Source organism: Strix aluco, chromosome 4, assembly GCF_031877795.1.
Source record: "Strix aluco isolate bStrAlu1 chromosome 4, bStrAlu1.hap1, whole genome shotgun sequence".
NCBI lineage: Eukaryota > Metazoa > Chordata > Aves > Strigiformes > Strigidae > Strix > Strix aluco.
Genome location: NC_133934.1, coordinates 67,440,596 through 67,464,876, shown reverse-complemented (window position 1 = coordinate 67,464,876; position 24,281 = coordinate 67,440,596). Strand labels below are relative to the sequence as shown.

At 37.6% G+C, this 24,281-nt stretch overlaps 1 protein-coding gene across 5 annotated transcripts in view; it reads right to left on the bottom strand.

The window, feature by feature from the left end:
- Positions 1 to 24,230, bottom strand: part of LARP7 (La ribonucleoprotein 7, transcriptional regulator) — a 39,000-nt gene extending 14,770 nt beyond the window's left edge. For 3 of the 5 annotated variants that reach the window (XR_012623178.1, XR_012623179.1, XM_074823453.1), the window contains exons 1-12: positions 24,103 to 24,191; positions 19,272 to 19,487; positions 17,710 to 17,810; positions 17,513 to 17,596; positions 14,243 to 14,407; positions 13,458 to 13,566; positions 11,511 to 11,885; positions 10,361 to 10,490; positions 7,552 to 7,709; positions 6,552 to 6,670; positions 3,662 to 3,821; positions 1,230 to 1,321 (exon numbers count right to left, since the gene is read on the bottom strand). Coding sequence is in view for 3 of the 5 variants with exons in the window: in XM_074823453.1 (XP_074679554.1) it covers positions 1,230 to 1,321; positions 3,662 to 3,821; positions 6,552 to 6,670; positions 7,552 to 7,709; positions 10,361 to 10,490; positions 11,511 to 11,885; positions 13,458 to 13,566; positions 14,243 to 14,407; positions 17,513 to 17,596; positions 17,710 to 17,810; positions 19,272 to 19,479 (1,701 nt within the window). In the remaining 2 variants the exon portion in view is untranslated. Of the gene's footprint in view, positions 1 to 1,229; positions 1,322 to 3,661; positions 3,822 to 6,551; positions 6,671 to 7,551; positions 7,710 to 10,360; positions 10,491 to 11,510; positions 11,886 to 13,457; positions 13,567 to 14,242; positions 14,408 to 17,512; positions 17,597 to 17,709; positions 17,811 to 19,271; positions 19,488 to 24,102 lie in introns of all 5 variants that reach the window. The other 2 variants (XM_074823455.1, XM_074823454.1) reach the window with 2 other exon arrangements.
- Between the last annotated feature and the right edge of the window lie 51 nt (positions 24,231 to 24,281).

The window sequence follows — 24,281 nt, the reverse complement described above, 5'->3', positions numbered from 1 at the left end:
TTTCACAATCCCTTAGTGCTTATAATAATAATGGCTAGAACCAATGTCATGTTTATGCTTTTAATAAAATTAAATCAGTCATTTGGAGAAATTTTTTATGCACACCTTTGTTTAAATGAACTAGATTAATTTCTCCACAGGATCTCTGAAAGAACATTTAAACAAACGAGATAATACATGCAAAATATGTCTTGTACAAGATAAGGTTTTGACCTGTATACTTGCTGTTCCTTTAGGTCAATGTAACATTTATTTTCAATTCTATACAGAACAACTAGGAAACTTTTGGTATCGTGTGCATCACTGGAGTGTCTAGGAAACAAAAAGTCTCCAAAGTCACCAGCAAATAATTAAGGTCAGATGATTTTGAAGTTTTGCAAGCAACAGCATAAAGATTCCGGTTAAAGCCACCTCAGAAACCTTATCTGCAATGTGTGCGAAGTAAGCCCAGCAATAAAATGTGAAATACCCTTTGGCTCCTCTCTGTCAGGTAAAGGATCTGTCTGGCTTAAACAAGAACCCTTCGTGCCTGGAAGGTGCTTTTGGGGCAGAAGTGGAGACTGCAGCCTGCAAGTTAATTGCAACAATGCCTCAACACTATGGCTTGACAGGTGCACCAAGGTCAAGGCTGGAAGGAAATTCCACTAGATGTGAGGCAGTTTTGGTCTGGAAGTTGTTCAGCTATGGATGCTTGCAGCGGAACTCAGATTTGTCTGGATCAGGACACAGACACACTGGTGCGCAGACCCTTGATCACCTTAGGGACACACCAGCGTTCACCATAGCACAGAACTGTACACTAAAAAAATTGTGTAAATCGTGAGAAAAAATAGATTAATTCTGAAAAAAAAAATGTTCTTTATCATACTAGAGAATTAAGACTAAAGCACTAGACTTCATCATATTGGAACAAATCAAGCCTACTTAACTTTTTACTGAGCTCATCCAGACAGGGTTTTAAAGGAAATCCAGTTTACAAACTAACTTCAGGCCTTTAGTCACTTTCTCATATTGTCACCATAAAGACAAGCCTTGCATTTGGCAATTGGACCAGGACAGCCACCGTTCTCTACTTCGTGGCTGAAAACCCCTGCTGCAGTCCGTAGAAAATAATCTAACTGGATTAAACACAGAGCCAAACGTTAAAGTATCAAAAAATGTAGACCTACACAGAAACCGTCATTTTTTCAACCATGACTGTACAGGAAAAAAATTGACTTGAAGATTACCTTCTCAGTACCCCGCTTCTTTTCTCGAGGCTGGTTAAGTTTAGCTTGTCTGTCCACTAAAATCTTCTGCCAATAACGTTGTTCATGATCACCTTGAAAAACAAATGAACATTTCAGTACATGAATAAAAGTATTCAATAGAAGTGGATGCAGTGTTTTCAGCTGTGATGATGATGAGGAAACTTCTCTAAGGTAAACACATGTGAAAGTACCTGTGAAGGAAACCTAATCAAGTACTTCCCCATCAGTCTTAAATTTCATACTCAGGGAAGTTACAGAGCATTGCAACATCTGACCAACACACCGAGGTGAACAAAGAGAAAGTGCTTCTGTGCAAAGAAGCTGAAAACTGCCACCGAGGTCTCTGTTCTGTATAAGCTGGACAGGACCTAAATGAAGGTCCTATGCATTTTATTAGCTTTAGGGCTAGATTGCCAAGGTATCTAAGTAAGCTTTCCAAGCAAGGAGTTTTACAAACTTTACAGGAACAACTGAGGAAATATGCAAACACCACTCTCTACATGTAATTAGCAGAAGGAGCTCAGCTTTAACTTAAGTTTCACCATAGCTCTTGGAGGCCCTTTGATTTACTGATGTACTCAACCTCTGACTAATTTTAAACAACTATCAAACAAAAAAAAATACTGTAAGAATGACTGAGATTATTTTGTTTCATCAAAACCACTGCTAGAAGCAAACTCTGGGGACTTCATGAGCAGTTAGGAATACTTCAACATGGGGGGAAACACAAGAGGAAATAATTTTGCAACTTTTTTCAGCTGCTGTTTTTCAATAAAAAGCAGTTTGCCACTGTTTCCTCTGATTTCTGCTGCAACTATTATGATGGGAATTTTTTTATGTAATGTTGTACGATCTCATGGAAAATCTTCAGTTACCAAGAAGTTTCCAAATGATCTTGGTAAAGATTCCCCAAAAAGTTATGGAATTAATAATTCTGGTAACCTATTTTGCATACTTTTTAACAGCATTATTTATACATTCAACCACAATAACATCTAAACATTACCATACATATTTACTATCTTGTCAGATGAAAAGCTGAAGACATTTAGTGAAAAACAAACCCTGAAAAGTCAAATATTACTAGGATACCTTTAGTCCCTGCAGTAGGGAGCATTAAAGATTCTTCTCTTATTCTCTGTATTCACTTTATGCCCCCAAGAAAAGCTGAAATCCTTACTGAGTCACTTTTGCGTTCTTCAGAAGCCTTTCCATTCTCATTTCAATGAACCAGTTTGAAAAAAAATCTTTTAAGACTATGAATGGAACAATCCTACCATGTCTGCAATGTCAGTACTTCCTCCCAGTGTACTACCACAACCTTTTATATAAGGATGCAAAACCAGAGACAAATACACACAGAGCACACAGCTGTAAAATGCTGTATTTCAAATTGGTTGTGGATGTCTGGAACACAGAACACTCTGGAGGCAAATCTATCTCCAAATGACATTAGCAGCATTCAGTGAGTCTCAAACTTTAATTAAACTTTGATATTATGAAGGTTGATGCTTCCATTATAGCTCTTCCTTCTGCAATCCTTAACTGACATTTATGAGGGTTTACATCCCTGCATGCATGGAACTGGGCCCTATGTGAGGATCTGTGGAGGACTGTGGTAAAATATTTAAATACACAGATGAGAGAATCTCATCTGGATCGTTCTATCTGGGTTTTTTGTGCATTTGGGATTTTTAGTGCATGTCTAGAATTTAAAAATTTTACGAACAAAGTTTGAGAGACTTATCCCCTCCCCCATTCTCCTACCCCTCACTTTCATAAAGAGGTTTCTCTACACTTAGAAGACTAGTCCAATCTAATACAAGATACAAATTTAGAAGAGCAATTTCAGACAAAGTAACACACATTAGAATAAAGTTCTAAAGTAAACCAGTAAAAAATTTAGTGTAAATACAATTTTAAAAAGGCATAAGTTATTCAACTTCCTGAAAAAAGGAAGATTAATTAGAAGGCAAGTGCTAAAACCACTCTTAAGTGTATTCATGCTGTTAGATCCTTGCCCTGTTATTTCATACATAAGTTCAGTATTTTCAAGAAAATCTTCATTTAAAATTCTTCTGCATCATTAGAACGTTACATTCATAAAGCTGAAATGTGAATTAAGTTCTATAGTCCATTGCCACTAAAAGTGACATAAATACATCTCAAAAAAACAGAATTAAGTTGATAAAGGCAAGCAAAATCACTATTTTGCTCTGAACAGTGGCATAAAAACACATACTGTTTTACCAGTTACACTATAATAGGAAAAATGAGAAGACTCACGGGAAAAAAATGCACTTTTCCCCAACCCAGGTATCTAAATATATCCATAAAACTACCATACAATACATCCTTTTCACAATACTTAAGTCTTCTCATGTATTATCATTAAAAAAAAGAAGTCTTACCAGCGAGAATTTCGAATTTCCAGTTGTTTTTGATCTGTATTTCTTTGTATGATTTCATAACAGTCTGTGCGTCCTCAGGAGTTTTAAGACGGACATGACATTCTGTGTCTCCCTCCAGCATGTCAACATAAGCAACATCAGCCAGCACTGCCAAAGCATTCTGTCATAGAACACAGACCATAAACCAGACTTTAAAAAAAAAAAAAATAAAGAGCGACTTTTTGACCATTCAATTTGTAGGTGACTGACATTTTAAAAAGTCACTAAGTAGAAGGCAATAACTGAATTTTTGAATTTAATCAATGAATCTCTTGTCAAATAGTTTTGAATTAATGTATCTTCCTAACAAGATTAGAACTGAATTCTGATTTATGAGCCTACAACATTTATTTATCTGTCATCCTGCCCTCCAAGAACTATTTAAAGCAGTGATTCCTGAAGATGTTCTTTTTTTACATAAGAATAATTTTACTAATGGAGCATCAGTAATTATCCATTTATTTCAGTACTGTATCTGTACAGACTTTTTAAAAAAAATAAAAATTATTTGTGTACTATAACGATGTATGTCGGTCCAACAGAAAAATACCTAACTTCATTCTATGCATGAAATATATAAAAGCAAGCTCATTCATGGCAGATTGAGAAATGAGTAGTAGTAAACCAACCATTCCTATCTTTACTAAGTGACCTCTGTCTGAAAATTTGCACTGACAGCTGAATGGAGAAGAGTCACACATGCTCTTTCAGATGAAGTACTTCACTGGCAATACCTGCTGTTAGGGAAATTAACTAAGACCACACATTCCTAGGCAATTTTGTTCACAGCAGGCAGCTCAACTAAGATGCTTCTATTCAAGAATTACACACTGCTTTTAACCCTCCACTACCAAGGACAGCCTTAAAACAAAACAAAAATTAAGTGCCAATAGTGTTGAGACCATCAGAGAGCCAGCCAAAGCTACTTTCCATTCTTAATTCTGGTAACCCAAAGTCATGTTTACATGGAAAATTACAACGATCCAAATAGTTTACTGGAATTGGCAAATGTTCTGATATCCAAGAATTGCATTTATAGCAAAATATGGGAGTAGTGAAGTAAAAAATTAAAACATCATAATAATATTAAAACTACTCTGCAAAGACCTTTCCAGTGTATGGAAGTAATTAAGCCTGCCAGACAATCAGAAACACAGATCAATTCTGGAAGTTTATTAAGGAAAAAAACCCTAGATGCATTGTTTTGTGGCAGCTATAACAGTCCAGGAAGACAGGCAAAACAAGGTTTTGTCAAAGAGCTACACCTTTCATAAAAGCAACTAGTATGGCCAGAAAAATCCAGTAAGTGTCAAACACAGATTGCAGCTTCCACTGCTGACCCAAAACCAACCCTAAAGATTATTACTTCTTCCAACTACAGTTGTATTCTGCAATTATATGTCTCTCTAAAAACCTTGCCTTACTTGTTTGCTAACAGTTTGTGAAATATTTTGCCTAATCACTTATTACAGGAACCAAAGACATGATTGATAATGGCAAAGACCACCCCAATCTTATTTTGTCCTCCTTTACTTTCATAACAAACACATTAGTTTTCCCTGAAACACTTCCCGAGAACTAAACCAAAAGAGTAACTGGAAATACCAAACTAAGTTTGTTTTCATCTACTGTGGGAACAGTAAGCTTACCTCCTGACCACAAGATGTTAAGTTGTGACAAAAACTTAACACAGTCAGGGGCCCTCAAATGTTACAGTGACAACTACTACATTCTCTCAGTGTCTCCAGCACTCAGACAACTGACTACAAACATACTCAATCAGATAAGACTGATTAAGTTGAAACCCTCTCATCAGTTTGTTTTCAGCAAGACATCTCTCATCTTGCTTAGATTTATGCACACACTAAACTTCAGAGACTTGCAAGCAGCCAGTCAAATGGACTACTCAGTTATAAATACAGGTAGTTTGATAAATCATCTCAGAACTTGCATTTTAAACCATTCTCTCATTGTCTTAAGTGGTCTGAATATTTATTCCAACATGAGTTAAAGTGTTCAAATTCTTTCCAGTTGTCATTCATCCAAAAGTGCAATTTGTGAAAGAAAATGTCCTGTGTCACATTCATGGAAAACTCAGTATCTGGAAAAAGCCTGCTATTTCATTTGGAAAACTTAATATTCCCATTTCAAAAGGATGCAGGTTAAAACTGGTATTTTCTTTAAAATAAAATTTTCTACTTATCATGTGTAACTTTCATATCATGACGTGAAACGAAATTTAAGTTACCCTAAACACATACATTGAAGAAAAAGAGCACTTGCCATAGGGAAAAAAGAAGAAATGGGTGAATGGATTACTGGACAAGATCTACTGCTGTCACTCTCAATGAACTGGAGTTTTCGTAATTGTGAATTTCTCACTGAAAAAAAGACAATTATTTTCTCATGCTGAGAGCATTTTCTTGCCCCCAAATTCCTGTTAATGGTAAAAACCCCTGATATACTATTATAGATTTCTTGATCTGAATCGTGCCAGAATGACTGACACAATGACCAATAAAGAACACTGCACCTGCTTTGTCTTCAACTTCTGTTTTTAAACTGGAAAGAACTACTCATCCTCTAGAGCATTATTTATTTTTGTCATTATTTTCACTATAAACTTGACATTGCTTGAAGCACTCTAAAGGCTAATTTTTGCTTTGCCATATCCTCTGTACCCTATTTTGCCGTTGTAAAATCTGCCATTACTAGAGAAGAATCTGTACACAGCTACTGGCCAAACAAAAAAGTCAGTAAGACTTGTTTAAATGGTATTCCATATTCAAACATTTGTGGGGTACTGTAAGAGGAAAGGCTAACAGCTACCCTGAGGTTACAAAGGCATTACCTTGATCTGCTTCCTGCCCGGCAGGGGCTCAGTGCTAATGATCTTCACAATTACTCCACTCACGAACCGGGGTCCCATTGTGTTAGCCTTGGCAGGAGGGGCAGAATCTTCACTGGTGGCTGGTCAATTGGGGGGGGGGGGGGGGGGGAAGAAAAAATGTTACATTTATGAGTTTGACAAACCAAAGATGCTATGAAAGGTCATAAGCAACGTGATGTACACAAGAAATGAAACAAGAGGCATCAAATATTGCTGCTGCAGATTAAGACTGTTTTTTTTTTTTTTAATCTAGGCTCACGACTGTTCACAAGGTACAGTCAATGTGAGTTTAAAAGAAAAGAAAATAGCTCCAAGAGTCTTAAACTTAAGTTTTTACAGCCTACAGGGTCTCCTTCTAAGAATAATTTATATTCCATTGATTACAGTTAATAGTTGAACCCTCAGTTCTAGAGTGAAAAATAAGCAGATAGGAATTGAAATGTCAGTACTGAAATTAGTGAAGTACAGAGGAACCAGAGCACAAAAGACCAATTCTATCTATGAAAAATGTAAAAATTTAGCTAAGAAGTGCCATAAGGCTGATAAAATCCAATTGCAAGCATTTTTAAAAATATCTTACTTACAAGAGTTTTGTAAATCGCTGCAGGTACAGTTAAGCCTGAGCAAATCAGGCCCAAGTTATATCATCAAAAAAGCGGATTCTTGATTTACCTCTCTGAGGCTTTTATAACCTGAAAAGATCCTTAAGCTTAAGAAGTGTTACTGGAATATGCTGAAATTACTTATTTAGTCTTTACTTATAAAAAAGAATCCCTTATTCACAAAGCTTTCTAAATTAGGGAGGTTTGCTTTTAATAATACTTGGCATTCAGAGAAAACACCAGCATTATAGAAAGTAAAACCATTTTGCAGTGTTTCTGGAGGACCAGTGTCTTAAATCACTTGTTTATGTACTAGAATCATGAAGAAAACAAGACAAAAAACATCACAAAAGGATTACATTGGTTATATTCAAATTGATACTTCTTCTGTGCCCAAGATTCTGTTTCCATCTCTCCGACAGGCTCAGATTTGATTTGAGACATTGTTTTCTTTAAGGAGGCCATACTGGCTTTTTGAAGGGCCAAATATTCTTGCTTCAAATCCATCCATTCGGTCCTATAAGCAGCAACAGAGGAATAGGATGTCAGATGTAAACAAGAAAATGACATTTATAAACTCAGTGTTAAGACAGAACAGTTTACAAATAGCTTCAGCTAAACTTGGTGAGCAGTGCAGACCAATCTTACCATTAAAGCTCTCCCTGCGCCTAGCTTAAATTAAGCCTTGTCACTATCTGCATTTTTATTATTTTGCTTTAGCTTTTAATATTCCAGGCAAGTTTAATAAGATCACTCAAATAGAGTGGCCTTATATTCAGCCTATATTCAGAAAAGTATAGAACAGCTTGGTAAACTGTTTTCTACTGGAACTAGACAGAGCATAGGCACTAAATTCAGAGTTAATTCAGAGACAGTGAACTCTGAATTCACTGAATTAGTTCAGTGAACCCACTCCTGTGTTACTATATTAAGAACGTAATTTCTTTTCTAGAAAAATCATTGATGGAAAATCAACAACTGGTTAAACTTACCAAAAACCTACTGAGATAAGAACATTCCTTACTATTCAAATGCATTTTGGTTAAAAAATACCACCACATGGAAGCAATTTATATATTTACATACATTTAACATGGAGATGTTTCTGCAAACAGCTAGAGCTTTGCTCCACAGAAACACAATGCCTATAGTGCCACTGTGAGAACGACTCATTGTTACCCTAATCTGTGCTATCAAACAAGCTGATAGAGGATTTTTAAAGAGGAGGATATCTTGTGGTAATGGTTTTAGCTGTTAACATTGACAACTGTATACTTCAAAAAAGCATCCAGACTCACCCAGGATCATACATTCTCAACAGAGCAAAGACATTAAAATAACAAAAGACCCACGTAATGATTCTTTGAGATAAAAAGGCAACACCATCCCGTAGCAAGGTATGGTATAAATACAAGCTCAAGGAGGTACTTGCTGTTAACTTGACTCGAAGGAAGAGAAGACCATGGGAATGAGTCAGGCAAGTATTTGCAATGCTTATGCTCTTTTAAAACTGCCCCCCCCCTTCCCCCCCCCCCCCCCCCCCCCCGTTAACTAAAATTTAAAACTTTCTCTGTATTTGATGCAGGAGTCTCAGAATTTCAAGTGGAAGACGACAAGCGTCGTTGAGAACTACCGTTTTTTGTGGACCCCTTTTACTTTAACATGGAGGTGCTTTCTGTGATTTAAAAAAAGTAAGTGCTTCCATGTTTTAGTAGAGGTGAATCCTGATCGCAATACTGAAATACCATCCAGGATTTTTCTTTCGTCTACACTTCGGCTTCAAGCTTTTTTTAGATCCGGAAGAAGAATTTTGGCTGTAATGAGATGGAAGGCGTGCTTCTCCAGCAAGAACTAAGAGCATAACTTGTTACTGAGCAAGACGGTTTTTCAGTGGCCTGTATGATAAAATGCGAAGCAATTTTTGATTTAAGGACTCCCTTCGCTTTAACATGGAGGTACCTGCTGCCTAAAAAAGTAAGTGCTTCCATGTTTCAGTGGCGGTGGATCCTGATGTTCTTGGAACACAAGTAATATATGCGCATGTTTTTTATTGTTGCATTATCAGAGCTCTGTATACCACGCTTTTTATTACTTTTTTTTGTTACTATGTAAGTTTATCCACTTAAGGATCCCCACAACTTAAATGTGGATGTACTTGCTTTGTTCCTGAATAGTAAGTGCTTCCATGTTTTAGTGATGGTGAATCCTTTTTTTGTCAACACACTTCCCTCTTCCTAGGAAATATATCAACGGGTACCGAAACAAAAAGATGTATTTGCAATGCACACGTGCCCTCAGTGTTAAACAAAACACAATTTTGCATCACGGTATACATAATCAAAGATGGCAAGGACCCCCTCGACTTTAACATGGAGGTACTTGCTGGATGCCTGAAAAGTAAGTGCTTCCATGTTTTAGTTGTGGTGACTCCTAAGACCCCAACAGCTGGAGGCATGAAATTTTTGTTAACCTTCTGGAATGCCATGACTTGGTCCATATATTAACTGAGGAACCAGGTGTAAAAGTGGTGATTTGCAGTTACTGTTACAAACTATTCTACGTATAACTACACAGCAGTCATACTTGAAAACTGGTATTTGAATCTTTTCAGCTACAGGCTAATACTGTTGCTAATCTGCAACTCTGTTGTATAAAAATTGGAATTGCACTTTAGCAATGGTGATGGACTGTCAGTCATACAAACATTTAACTACTATGAATTGAATAAAATCTTTCAAATGTTGGAAACTGAAATAATTGTATATGAGCCTATTAAGCAATAAAAGTCGTGCAATAAGCCATAAAAACTTGTAACTTTGAAAAAGTTTATTGCAAAAACAGAGGTACCACATACTAAAAGATGTAGACAGGATTCTTTTTTTTCTTTCTTTTTTTTTTGTGTGTTCATGATTGAAATAAGTTTTCTACACCCCCACCCCACCCCACCCCCCTTAAGAAGGCGGGTTTTGTGCCAGCCCACCCCTGCACACGCATTATTTACTCCACATTAGTTCCCAGCACTGCTGAGAAAAAGAAGTTTCAATTAGCTCTGTGAAACTATGGAAAATGGAATGCTCTCACGCTACAAAAAGGCTATGAAGCAACTATATACCTCCCCATCCACCAGGTACCATAAAACCAGTCACAGAGATTAGTTTCATAACCTACTTGGAGAGTACTCTGAGTGGGATGACTTCTTCACCCATTTTGTGTCTTTCTTTGTGTTTTTTCTTATGTTTCCTTTTAGATTTTGAAAGGGATGTGTCTTTTTTATCTTTGTCATCTTCTGCAGAAATGTCTACATTAAAAAGTCCAAAAGAAAAATGCCAGCTAAATTAAAGATTATTAAGGTTAATACAGCTTGATTGAATATTTCCATAAAATGGTATAGTATTATTTGTGAAAAGCCTTTCACAAAAATCAGCCTACTACCTATTTCTAGTCCACTTTCTCAACTACCTGAGTTTAGACTAATCATGGATTCTTGTCAACCCCAATGTGATTTCAAGGCACATTTTAATCTATTGCTTTTCCCCCTCCCCCCTATCTCATATAAGAAACTGGGATCATCAGCTTCTTTTGTATTTTAATCTTACTTATCTAGATTCTTATACTGTCGCCATTTGCCTAGGCTGTTTAATCCATACTTTACCTCAGTGAAGTTCTATTGATATTAACTTCTTTGTGAACTGTTTTTACTTCTGATGAGATTTACCTGCTTCAGTGTTGAAAGTTCTTCTCTGAAGCTTATCTCCTTGGAATGACTCATTACCAGGTTTAAATTTAACTGCAGGGAACACCACATATTCCTAAACTGACCTTGTTATGCCTCCACCATATCAACCATTTTTCGTCTACTGACCCAAGCAGTTAAGTTTTCAGTCTTTCAAAGACATAAGTTCAGTGTCTGAACCTTTTACCAGTACTTCTGAAAAGGCTTACTCAATAATCTTTAATCCAAGTAATAAATCTATTAGCCTCCAAAAGTCAGTTCACTAATGCATTTTTATTACACAGATTACACTTGTTACATTCCTTGTTGCTTTCTAGCTATTTTCTTTGCACCACGACCCCCCTCCCCCTCTTTACTCACTTGCTGTTACCTCTAGCATATTAAGATTCCTATTTACTTAACTTAGGCCACTACAAATACTATTTAAACTGCAAAGAACGCAGTTTCTTTTAACTCGAGCTCTTCTCCTTATCTAGACTTTTCCCTCATTACTAAACCTGCCATTTATAATCTCTAATCTGCCATTTGATTCCATTCAGGCATACAAATCATGAAAATACTGAAAAAACATGCAACAAACTTTACCATTGGAATCCTTCGAAACTTCTGTTGTTTCCTCTTTTACAGGATGAACTTCATCCTTTTGAACAGTTTTCTTGACTTTTGGAGTTGATGTCTCACCATCTCCAGAGTTTGTTCTTTTTCTCTTCCCTGGCCTGCTTTCCCAAGGTACCTCTGAGCTTTCTGTTCTGTCCCATTTCCTTTTTTCTCTCTTTGAAGGCTGCCTGTGAGTCTCAGTTCCCTCCATTTCTGAACACTCCGATGAAGTCCTATGTCTTTTTGACTTGGGTACTTGCTCTGTTGTAGTGTTTGTGTTTGATTCCTTTGTTTCTACAGCTGCCTGTACATTGCTCTCTTTCTTGATTTTGGATTTCTTTTTTTTCTTCTTTTTCTTCTCTTCTGTATTAAAAATACAGTATTTAAAACTGCCAATGATTAAAAACTAGATTAGATTAACTGACCTAAGTAAACAATCACAATACCGCATGTCATGATAATCTGTGATGTTAAAGGAAGCTCCTGTCTCTGCCATCTCTAACTACAGGAGAGCTGCAATACATGGTCCCAAAGTTCTTCCCAGACATTTTAGGCAGAAGAGTAAAAAAAAAATACAGATAAGACTCTCAGTCACACAAAGTGAAAAAGACCTCTGGGTCACAAGGGCAGCTTGGTGACAGGATTCCTGAAGTATTTACTCTCAAATTAAAAAGAAAGGAGATAGACTTCTTTGCTTCTCCTTAACAAATGCACATTTTGTTATGTCATCCCCTACTTGTCTTTGAGAAGAGGATACCTTCCTCCTTCCAGGCCAAACAACAAAGACAAGAAACTAATCGCTGCCAATTTGTATTCTGAGAATAAAAGGAGATACTCAGCTCAATGAATCTATTTATGTAATAAACAACTATTTGCCTGCTAAATTAAAGAATGTTAACTGATCTGAAAAAACAAATACTCTTTTCAATACTGTCTACTTGCTTCAAAGTTGTCATAGGCAGAATGCAGTATGAAGCAGTAGAAAGTATAATAAGTGGGTTTAAAGCACGGTTTAAAAAGCACGTTTTTTTCTTTCTTTTTTTGTCCTAATAGTTACTGGTGTAACAAAGAATTAGTGATAATAACGAGGGATATAACATGATTCATCATTATGCTTATGAAAACGATGGGAAGGTGTCTGAAGTCTGGGAAATTGCATTACATCAGAAACAACGAAAAATGTTTCAGTGATCAAAATTGTAACATAATCCTGTGATGCTGCTTTGTAAATTATAATAGATTGTATTTATTGGAAACATGCTCAACTGTGAATCTAGGGTTCTCTTCTCACCAGTATCACACAGGTTTTTACGAGTAATTATGAATCATGTAAAGTGGAATTGTAAATATGCTGTAAAAAGTTCATTCCACTATAGACTGCTCTGCTGAAATAGCAGAGTTCCAAAAAGGAAGAATGGCAAAAATCCACCGTTTTCATAATTCTCTCTCAGAAAGTTTCAGCAAAGAGAATACCACAAGGTTTGCTCTGAAATGTCAGATGATCACAAACTCATCTGAACAGTACTAATGTTTAAGTATAATTTGCTCTTAAGTCTGTATCTTTTCCTTCAATACTAAATATTTTTAAAACTGTGTCAAATTTGTCTTTTTCTAATGCTAAATGCTTAGATAATGATTTATTGTACATCTGAAAGCTGCTCTGCCAGCCTAACAATGACTAATGGTGGTAGCTGGCAACAGAGGGAAAAAAGAAATTAAGTTCTTTATCAAGCAGGAAAACCAAAAGGCAGAAACTTACTGCATTTTTGTTTTACACTTTCATTCTTAAGGCCACATTGGCCACAAATAGCAACATGCATTTATATTTTTATAAAGTTTTTGAGAAACATGAGATGAGACCGCAGTTCAAAGTTCTCTCTTCAGGAGTTAAGGCACAAAAGTTTGTTTCTTGGTCCCAGTAACAATAACGCTTACCTACTACGCTGCTGTTACTTGTATTCAGTGTAGGAACAGGCTTATTCTTTACTGTTTTGGGGAAAATCCCAGGTTTCCGTGGCGCTTCTTCTGGTGGATTATTCAAAAACTTTAAAAAAATAATTAAAATCCATCAACCATTACTAAAAATCATATTTTCTTTTTTAAAGAATCTTCATCCCCACTTAAAACCAGCAGTCCTACATTCATTCAAGAAAGATGTAGTCCCTCATGACTCCAGAGGTATACATTGTTCTATCAGTACTTTCATGGTGTGGTAGTTTTTGTGGGTTTTGTTGTTGTTCGCATTTTAAGTGCAGAGCTTGCTTGATTTCACATTATTAGTGTGATATCTTTATCCACCTGCTACCGTTATGATATTGAAACATAAATGTTTTTAAACTGTCAAATCACATTTAAATACAGAAATTCAGGTATGACCATGCTTGTCTTATGAAATTGTATAGACATTGTACTGTTACACTGAGATCTCTATTTCCATAAAAGATGCCAAGAGCAGCCAGCCAATGTATTTCAAGAAGTATCCACTATGCTTCTAAGTCTCCAGGTTATTAACAAAATTACACTTTTAAAGAATTGTGGAATTGACTGGAGGCCTGGGGGTAGGAGACAGCAATACAACTCCTGCTAAGTGAAGTTTGCATATGATATTTTAGGAATTTCTCTAAAATACAGTAGGTGAACTAGTAGTAAAGACTACACCATCCATATCACAAAGTGACAAGCAGGAAGAATGTTAACAGACCAGAGGCACCATTACCCACCTCAATAGCTTTCTCTGCTTGCTCTTTAGTTTCAAATTCAACAAAAGCAAATCCCTTTGGATCGCCAGTACTTCTATAGCGGGGTATACTGATGTAAACTACATTACCACACTTCCCAAACACCCGCTCAATCCAACTGTGACTGACATTTTTGGGAAGCAGCTCCTACAGAGAAAAAAAAAAAGTAATTCTCTCACTGTATTACCATTGTATCATATGGTTTACTACATCTTCTAATTATTTAAGTTTGATGTGACAATGTTGAGCAACTTCTTTTACTTCAGTATGTATTCTTGTCAAGAGGTCATAGTATTCAGGTAGTAAAAACAGTGATCTGGAAATGGATCTCTAATCATTCATATACTTGTAACAAATACATTATATATTTTAGATGCTTATCTTCTTCCTGTGACAGATATCAAGACCCCACCTGCAGCTGTATCTCTGCAACATGAAATATCTTTGTAAATTTAAGACCACTAAGCAAACATAATTCTGCATTATCTCAAACTATCCAGTGCAAAGCACAAGAATTTTTTTTTTTTTTAAATTTATTGTTGGTGATCCAGCTATCACAGGAAGAATTCTTGTAGGTCAGTAAAGAGTCACTACTCAAACTAATAAATTCCTGGTGGTAGCTGACATTTTAAAGCTTAGCGGTTAGCATTTATGGCCTACTTGATCAGATGTAGCAGAAATTTTCAGCCAGCTTCTTGGATGATAAAATGGTCTGATTTTTACTTCTATAAACTCCTTATTATAGCAACACATTTTAGCAGCTTGCAGACATCATGTATCAGTTCCTAAACGTTTACCTTCACCAATCAAAGAAATTCTGACAGATCAATTTCTAAATAGACCCAACTGAACACTTTAAAACCCTACTCTCAAATTCATGCCTAAACAACAACAGACAGTCAGCGATACTTAATTTTTTTCATCGCAAGTTACTGCACTAAAAGGTTTTCCTTGTAGGAAAACATTCAGGTAGAAAAATTATTTTTGCATGAACCTTGCCTGCCTGAGAAAAAGGTTTCATTATGGTTTGGTATAAAGTTGAAAAGCCAGTTACTTGAAGCTTTAAAAATATTATGGGATGAGAACAAAATAATAGCGTATGTCAAAGTGTAGTTTATGTTAAAGCATATAAAAAAGTCATTAACCGTAAGTATTTCAGAGAAATTTAACGAAAACTTCCTCTAAATTAAATGAGATTGTAAAAAAATATAATGAAGTTACTATTCCTGAAAGAAACACATTTTAAGTCTCAACTCTTAGTTCAGAAATGAAGCTTTGATTTCCTGCATAAATTCAGAAAACATACTACTGTTGGAGACAATTCTTTACCATGGAGGAATTAACTGTAACCTTTGTATTAATCCAACACAGAAATCTTTCTTTCACATCCTCCAGAATGAAACAAAACTTACCACACTTTGCTTATTTCTATTACCCCCAAAGTCCTACATACCAGTCATTTAACATGGTTTTACATTTCTGTAAGTGTGGTACCAAGAGCAGATACCTCATACACTAGCTTTTAAAAAGGAAAAAAAAAAACCACCCTTTTTGGTAGCAGGCAGAGAAGACAATGGGTTACTACATATACTAAGATCTCTACAAATTCAGTAGCTTACAAAACACACCATTTATCTATTTTGGTCTTACAGAAAAACTTAAAAGTAAAAATCATTTAGCTATGTATAGACTATGTAGCTCATTAAACTTAGAATATCTTTTACAAAAATGATACAGAGTATTTGAGAAGTTCTAAGCAGTCCCTGTAATCATGTTAGGGAAATACTATGACTGGCACATTGTACTTAAAAAAAACTAATAACCTTTTCTGGGCTTTTGTTAATGAACATGATGATCAGAGTATTCCAGCTTCTCTTCATCTGGATGGGCTGGCATTTTGGGCATGATTATTATAATCTATCTTCAGCACAGAAAGCTTAGTGCCTGCTTGAAATTCAGCTGCTAACAGCTGCAGGTATATACTCAAATTGACATTAGTCATGAAAAGCTTTCTTTAGAGACAAAGGGAATTCCACACTGGCTTCAAATCTATTAAAAAATTGCACAGGATTTTAAATAAGCGACACTTCAACCATCAGCTCTCTTTCCATACTATCACTTAAGTGGCTCAACAATATAACAACTGTTTGACACACCTGAAGTATCATGCTGAAATGCGGTGTTTTTCCAGCAGCACAAGCCATTTTCATTTAAATTAATGAATCATTTCAGTATCAAGGTAGCCATAAGGATAGTGTGCTATTAGAATGTATTAGTTTTTTTTTTAAAAAGCCCCCTAAAAATAAGACTAGCTCATTTAGGTATGTTCTGCCTGTAAGAGAATGATGTTTGCATGTTATAAAACCAGAGGCACTTTCAGGAACAGTTGTAAACAGACTGTACTTTAGAAAGTACCCCTGATTATCTTGCAAACTCAGACAGATCCTGTTCGATAAAACTGATAAAGTTATTATTCTAAAGCTTCGACTGCATTAATGCAATTTGTATATATTTCTTGGTACTAGTGTTGCTCCTCTAATGGCATTAACTAACTAGAAAAGCCCAGTGAGAGCAGTAATGGATAAATGAAAGTGCACCTTTTCCTACTAGAAGGTGAAGCAGCTCTTTGCTCAGCATTTAAAATTATTTAAGCTGTACAAGAAATTGCTGTACCACACTAATCCCTTTCTTGCCATGGTCACTGCCAGTGCTTAATTTAGCTTAATTTATTTCCCTTACCTACACTGCACAAGCAACAGTAGCCAGCCACCTGCCCGGTCCCTCCCTGTGTTAACAAGAATATTGATGCACAGATACATTTCTGATACAAAAAAAAAAATATTTACTGAATTAAATATGTACATTGAGCCACCCTATGGGCCTTCGCATTACAAGTTCAGTACACCCATAATGCATTTCTCTCTCTCACATTGTCCTTTCCTTTTGGAGAGGGGAAAAAAAAAAGACAATCAAATTCTATTAGCTTTTATACTTTATGTAAATGTTTCTTGTACTAAATCCATGATGGTCTCAAGGAAAATCTTCCTTCTAATTCTGGTAAAACTTTGTGGCTGATTTATGTTGGTCTTGATGTTCTTAATACAGTAAATAATACTATGTAATTAGATTGTCATAGACAATGCACAGTGGGTTTTGCACTGTTAAAGAATTAACAGCAAGAAAGTTTAAAAGAGCGTCCTCAGTTAGAAATAAAGCACTCTGCCAGAGGCACACACACAAGTACAACCTTACCACATAGACTGTACGACTATCCACATCCTTTGGTTGCTCACCCAGGGGTTGACGTCTTCTGATTCTAGTTCCTTCTAAATCCAACTAAAAGTAACAAGAAACGAACAAGCATGTTCCATGAGATGATTGCTTACTTCAGTACCACTATCGTTATTACTCCAGCATCAGCAAATACAAGAGAGTGAAATATTAAATACCTCTACAACAGATGAACTTTTAACAGCTCGAGCTATCAATTTTCCATCAGTAGTCAATTTTTTCATTTTGTTGAAAGAAACAAGAAGTGATATGTCAACATCTAGGGATAAAAAAAGGTGCAAATGATGAAATCAGGGTAATCCAGAAAGCATTAGTTATGTGAGCTAATTAAGACTCCACTAGTATTTTTGTAAAACCATCTGTAAGTCATAAGTGCAGTATGTAACCATGCTGCCAAGGATTTACAGAAAATTTTTACCATCAACATGAAAGTTTCAAGTAAACCTACATTTAATTTTCTTTTCTGCTAACCTTAATCAAAGGAATTTTGTTCTCTTACCTCCCCACTGATAACTATTGTATTTGAAAAGAAAGAAAACCCCCTGTCTGATGTAGTTTTACAATACAAAAACAATTTGCATTGAAAACCTGCTTCTCCTTCAAGCACTCAATTAAGTGTTTAACCCAGCCTTCCCAACACAAAAGGGCCCCTGCTTGAACTTCAGTTGCAATGAGTCATGCTGCTAAAACCTTGACAGAAAATTATGCAGTATTAGTCTTAATAAAAATAGTTAAAGACACCCAGGCTCTAATACCTCTACAAAATGTAGGGTAAATTTTACTCCTCTGAAGGCCCTTTTTTAAAACTGGCTTGAAGTTCAATATAATTGAGGACTACACCACACAGTGAAAAGGTTAGACTTTTCACACAATGCAACTGGACTAATGACTTACACTTCAAATAAATATGGACTCCTTAAGAAAACAAAAATAAACAAACACTTGTGAAAACTTGCTTTTTTGGGGGGTTGATGGAAAAGGACCACCTCTTTTTATATACCACAGTCCTAGTCCATCTGGCACAACACAGTTAATTGAACAATTATACCGAGACACTTTATATACCGTGCATGTACTGGTTTTTAAAGCAAAAGCATCCTAGTCACTGCAGCTGTGTAAATTAGTTTCTTCTTCCGAAATGGTCAAATAGTTTCAGAACCAAGCTCAATTTCCTACTCTGAAGTGAAATCAACCATGCTGAAAATTGTCTAAAGGAAAAAGACCCACAGTAGCCCTACAGGCAAATATACAATTTCTCACATACCAAACTTGTGCAGAAAACACAAAAAAAAAGTACCTATATCTAACTGCAAATCCAAGTAACATTTTAATTTCTGCATGTATCTACCCTACAAGTCAAGTACTGTATCTCCAAGGGCAAAATGAGCCTTATTTGTATGCTTATTCTTAAAACCATACAAAGTTAAAAAAAGAAAATCAGATCTCCCAAACAGTCATTTGTACCCTGGCAGATGCCTCTAACTTACAGCTGCTAGTAAAGGAAAGGAAAAGAGAAACACTAAATACAGTTTCTAAAAACTAGTACCAAGCTCTGCCTCCTGATCTGCTAATCCTAACGCTGGTTTGCAGCATGAAGCAGTACTGTCTTCCCCCAGGAGTAGACATGAACCTCAAAATAACTTGTAACTGTTGCCAGCAATATGGTGAAGAAGAAAGTTAAACATATCTGTTTACTGAAATATAGTGAATATAAACTTACACCCATCTCTGGACTTTTCTATTTGTTCTCGGAGAAATCTATCTTTGTGGAGATTAACATCGCCAAACCAGAAATCCACTTGTTTCGCTATATCTGCCAGCACCTGTTTAACCCTTGACCTCTTCTTTTTCTCTTTCTCCTTTTTCTGTTCAGTGCTTTCTTCTTCCATGGCTTTGTCTCTTGCTGTTTCAGTCTCCATTCCTGTCATTCTGTCAACTGAGAGTTAAATATAACCTTTGAGAAAAATTAAAATATTCTTATTTCAAGGAGTAAATTTTCTTAGTTTATCTTACATTAAAAACTTCATGCATCCCATGTGAGACTGTGCCATTCGTTATTTTTAGTGTAGAAAAATATAAAGCATACAGTAGATGAGAAAAAATTAGGTCACACAATAACTGTGCAGTGAAGACTAAGCTGGAACTCATGTCTCATGGCACTTAGAACTGCCCTTTAGCCACAGAGATTCACTGGAGGCATGTTGATACCAAACTGCAGGCTTTTCATTTAAAATTTGTACTATTGTGTTAATTCAGAGCGCTTTGTGAACAGTCTGCCCTCCCCATTAGATTTCTAACAGCAGCAGTCATGGGATTTACAGTTTCAAATGCTTTTACGAGTTATCAGACAAGCAGCACTATTAAAAATATATATAAGTGAATTCTTTAAAGTGCTTGTGCACATCACAAAGTGTGTTTTAATAATACATAACTACCCTGTTACCAGAAAAACAAGATACTTGCTAAAGAAAGCCTACAGAAACTAAATCTAGAAAGCAGACAACTTCCCTCCCAAAAAACACATTTTCTTAGACTTGAAAAAAAGACAGAAATAATTTGTTTTCCACTTCCCATATATCCCAGTACAAACCATTAGAATGAACACAGAAAAAAAACAGAGTACTATACACTTCAGAAATTACCCTTTTGTGCAGAAGGGAAAGCAGGAAAAAAAAAAAAAAAGCTGGATTATATAGAAGACTTCTGAAAAGGCTGGCCAAAGGACCACACTCAGCAGGCATGTATCGTAAATCCAGTGGTTGCAAACAGGTTACACTGACAACATAGAGCAGCTGAAGAGCTCGTTGCAAAAACTTATGGTATGACCTCCAAATGAGAAGCATCTATAAATCCTTATAAATAAATACAATGTAAAGATATACTTAAGACACCTAGTTGATATTCACGGCAGGTCTGGTAATAATAAGGTTTCTTTTAAATAATTGTCATTGTTGCAAACCACTCACTCTGTCAATTGCCAAGGCCCTACCAAAGAGCAGTAAATAAAAAATCTTCCAATCCCGCCTTAGAGTATGTTCTAACACATTCTTACTTGCAAGTCCCTGTGGCAAACATATGTACCACACTTAAGACATTTTTTCTTTCTTTAGTTAGGGGTCTTTCATCAACTGTCAATGACTTTAATGACAAACCAAGCTCTGTCAGAACCTCAGAATAACTGGAGGGAAGTGACTTAAATGTACAGATTTACCTTGAAAAATATAAAACCTTTTTAATGCATCAATTCATCTCTTTTGTTCACATTTCAATTTGCTGTAGCTAGTCAGCTCTCCTTGAAAACTGCCAGTCACCACAGTACTTGATTTTACATGACCAAACAAAGCGATACTGCCAAAAGCAGACAGCTTTTTGAAAATGAAATTAACACAAAAACCGAAGCAATTAATGTAGCAATCACCATATGAAAGACTTCTCAGCTCTCTGCCAAGGCAACATAGAAGGAAAAGTGAGTACAGCCATCAGAGAGGAAGCCCACCTCTACAACAGGATGACAAAAATGGAAATGGTCTTCAAATTATTGTGCAAATCAGGCTTCCTTAGCCGGATATCAGTTTCTCTCCCTGCTGTGAGCTGACCACTCAAGACAGTGAAAGGTCAACAGTTACCTTGAAAAGATAAGCCAGGTAAAACTCCCAACAGAAGCAGAAGTTCAAGCTCTGTTCAAGTCCTTCGGCAAGATATTTATATTAATAATCTGCAGAACAATATACTATTTAGCTGAGGGCTATAGTGAGTTACACCATTAAAGGTAAAGCATCATTATGGGATACTTTTAGTGGCTAAACAGTATTAAATGACCACACTGACAATGAATGTGTCTTATATACTTGCAAAGCTTTATTTTAAGAAGCCATCTAAGTGTTTCATGCATTTTGAGTCACTCAGCCTTGGGACTTCCTTCCCACAAGAGACAGACATTCTCATTCAAGCTAAAAGAAAAACTGCTGCAAGCTGTATTCTGGGCTTCTCCCTCCACATCTCATTTTGTGCTGCTTGCTTTAGAAATGAAGCTTTGAGAAAATTACTTTGGAAGAGCTTAGAAATACACAGTCAGAGCAAATGTCAGCTGTGAATCTGTAATTAAAATCTGTATACAGTCTTACATTTAGTAGTAAAATACTCATACCTGAGACAACACTAGATTAAAATTGAGGATTTAAGAAAACACTGTTTATAAGTAAGCACTTGCTTTTTTTGTTGGTATTCTCTTAACTTGCAATACTCTTGCAAACCTCAACTCATCAATGAAAGCTGCAATGCCAAGGTATAAGATAGTGCACTTTTGTTGACTTGCTATCTCTTACACTGTTGGCCCCACAGCTGCAAGCACTATTCTGATAAACAATTTAAATCAAAAGAAAGCAAAAGCAGGCTCAAAACCTCACTCTGGTAAAGCAAAACAGCTGTCATCCCTTAGCTTTCCTCAAAGGAAATAAAATCAGTGTCTCTATGTGCAAGACTGAAACGAGGAAAAGGAGGGACAGTTAAACAGGTGGAGGCAACTCTAAGAGAACAAAGATAATGTAAATCAAAATAATATAGGCCCACACAAATCTAGAGAAACTTATCTGTACTTTATAAGGCAAACATTAAACATGTTGGTGCTAACCTGTACACAGCTGAGTTCTAAACCCTACTTCTACTCTTACAAAGATCTAGAAAAACATAATCAAATCTAACTGTAATCCAGAGTCTGGAAGAAACAGGGTTCCAGTTACAAAATATCCTTTATTCTTTTATATTAAGCACTGATGCAAATGCTTGCTTGCTTTGGGCATTTTAAATAGCAAAATGGAGCAAGGAGGGGGCGGGGGGAGGAGAAAGAATCATTGAAAATACTTTTGATACTATGAAAATGTTTCCATATAGTCAGTGGCAACACTTCCTCTTCTGGGCATTTACTTCAAAATAAATGCAAGTATTCAGCAAACCTGAAACTTCTTTCAATGCCGCATTCTGTAATCCACCTTAGGGATTCATACTCTAATATACACACAGGCATAGCTGCAGCAGTTTAAATTCCTATCCTGCCTTGTCACTTCACTCTACAGAAAGCAAGCTAAGAAAGGACCGAAGTTAGTACACGGGGACCAGCACAATTTTCTTAATTTTAAAAAAGAGAACCTCCAGCTTTTTCCCCATTCTAAGCAATGAAACCAATATATAAACCTACATTTAAGGCATTCAAGAGATGTCACGAAACCGGTGTGCTCACAAACAGAAAAGGCTTTGCTTCCACATGACAGTGATGGGCATTTCCAGACATAGGCAGACCCCACTGTGTCAATCCTGCCTTCATTATCCTTTCCTCTGTCATCACAAGAGACGGAAAGGGGGTTTTTAATAAAATGCAGGTCCTCAGCACAAAACTATGATTAGATGGATTCAGGTATATGAACCAACAGTTCACTGACACCAAAAGGGCAGCCCAGCTCCCTCATCTTCCTTGCTACACAGTCATCCCTCAAGAGTATCTCACCCTCTGGTAAGCCAGTTCAACTCTGACCTGAGAAGTCGCTCTTTTCTGGTCCTTCCCTGCTGGGTAAGTGGGCTAAACCAACGCGTTAGGGAGCTCAACGAGCAGCAGAGCTGATGAAGGGAAGCAGCAGGAATATGGACTTGGGAGTAGGGTAGAGGTAGTTACAAAAGCGAGACGTTCTGCCGCCCTATTAGCAGCTACACACAGACCGGCCCAGAAACACTACACAACTGTGAGAATCTCATATTCTTTAGCCGCAAACAAAGGGGAGAAGCACAACATGAAATAGATTTTTCCAGCCTCGACTTGATCTTTGCCAGTGCAGCGACTAGCTGAAGCCAAGTTACCGAGCAGGCCGACCACCATCCATTTGCCAGTTGCACAGGTACTAACCACTGCAGGTTTCAGGACTGCTACTGCGATTGCTCACAGACCTTGTATGCATAAAATAGTAAAGTGTCTGTGCACATACTAGCCCAAAGTCAGACACTCCCTGTGTCCCCCCCTCGACATGAGGCCCTTTCCTCCCACAGGAGGTGTCAGCTCAGGACCTCATGTGAAGGCGCCCCAGCCAACACCACAACCTGTGTGCTTCACCTGAAGGCAAAGTCACCACAGAGCCTCACAGAGACGCTGAGGGACAGGGGCGGTTAGAGAGCATCAGGAAGGCACCACACACATCGGGGGGAGCGGGCACCGGGACGAAAGGATGCCCAGGAGCCGAGCGCCACCGCAGGCGAGACCAGGGCACGATTAAGGGGGACGAGCGGCAGTATCCGCTAGCGACACGCCGAGAGCGACGCTACCCTGACCAGAAGGCTCCCGCCATCCACCTGAGGTGCCAGACCAACCGCCGGGCACACATAACCCCCTCAGCCCAACAGCCGCCGCCTCACTTGGCGGCACGAGACGCGCCCGGCGCATGCGCCCGACATCGGGGGGGCGAGGGGGGGGTGCGGAGGTGGTGCCGGGGGTCTGCAGCGCCCCCTGCCTGCGCCGCCGCCGCCGCCACCACCACCGCGCCCGGCTGCCCCCGCCGCGCCCCACTGACCTGCCGCCGCGCCCGCAGGGGCTCACCCGGCGACGTCACCGCAGGGACACCGGGCCGCGCCGTCCGCAGCCCTGTCGTCGTCGTTGCCGTCAGTCCCGGCGCGACGCGCGACCCCCGCAGGGAGAAAAGCCCCGCGGCGCCGCCTGCGCATGCGCAACTCGGCAGCGGGCGCGCCTCGC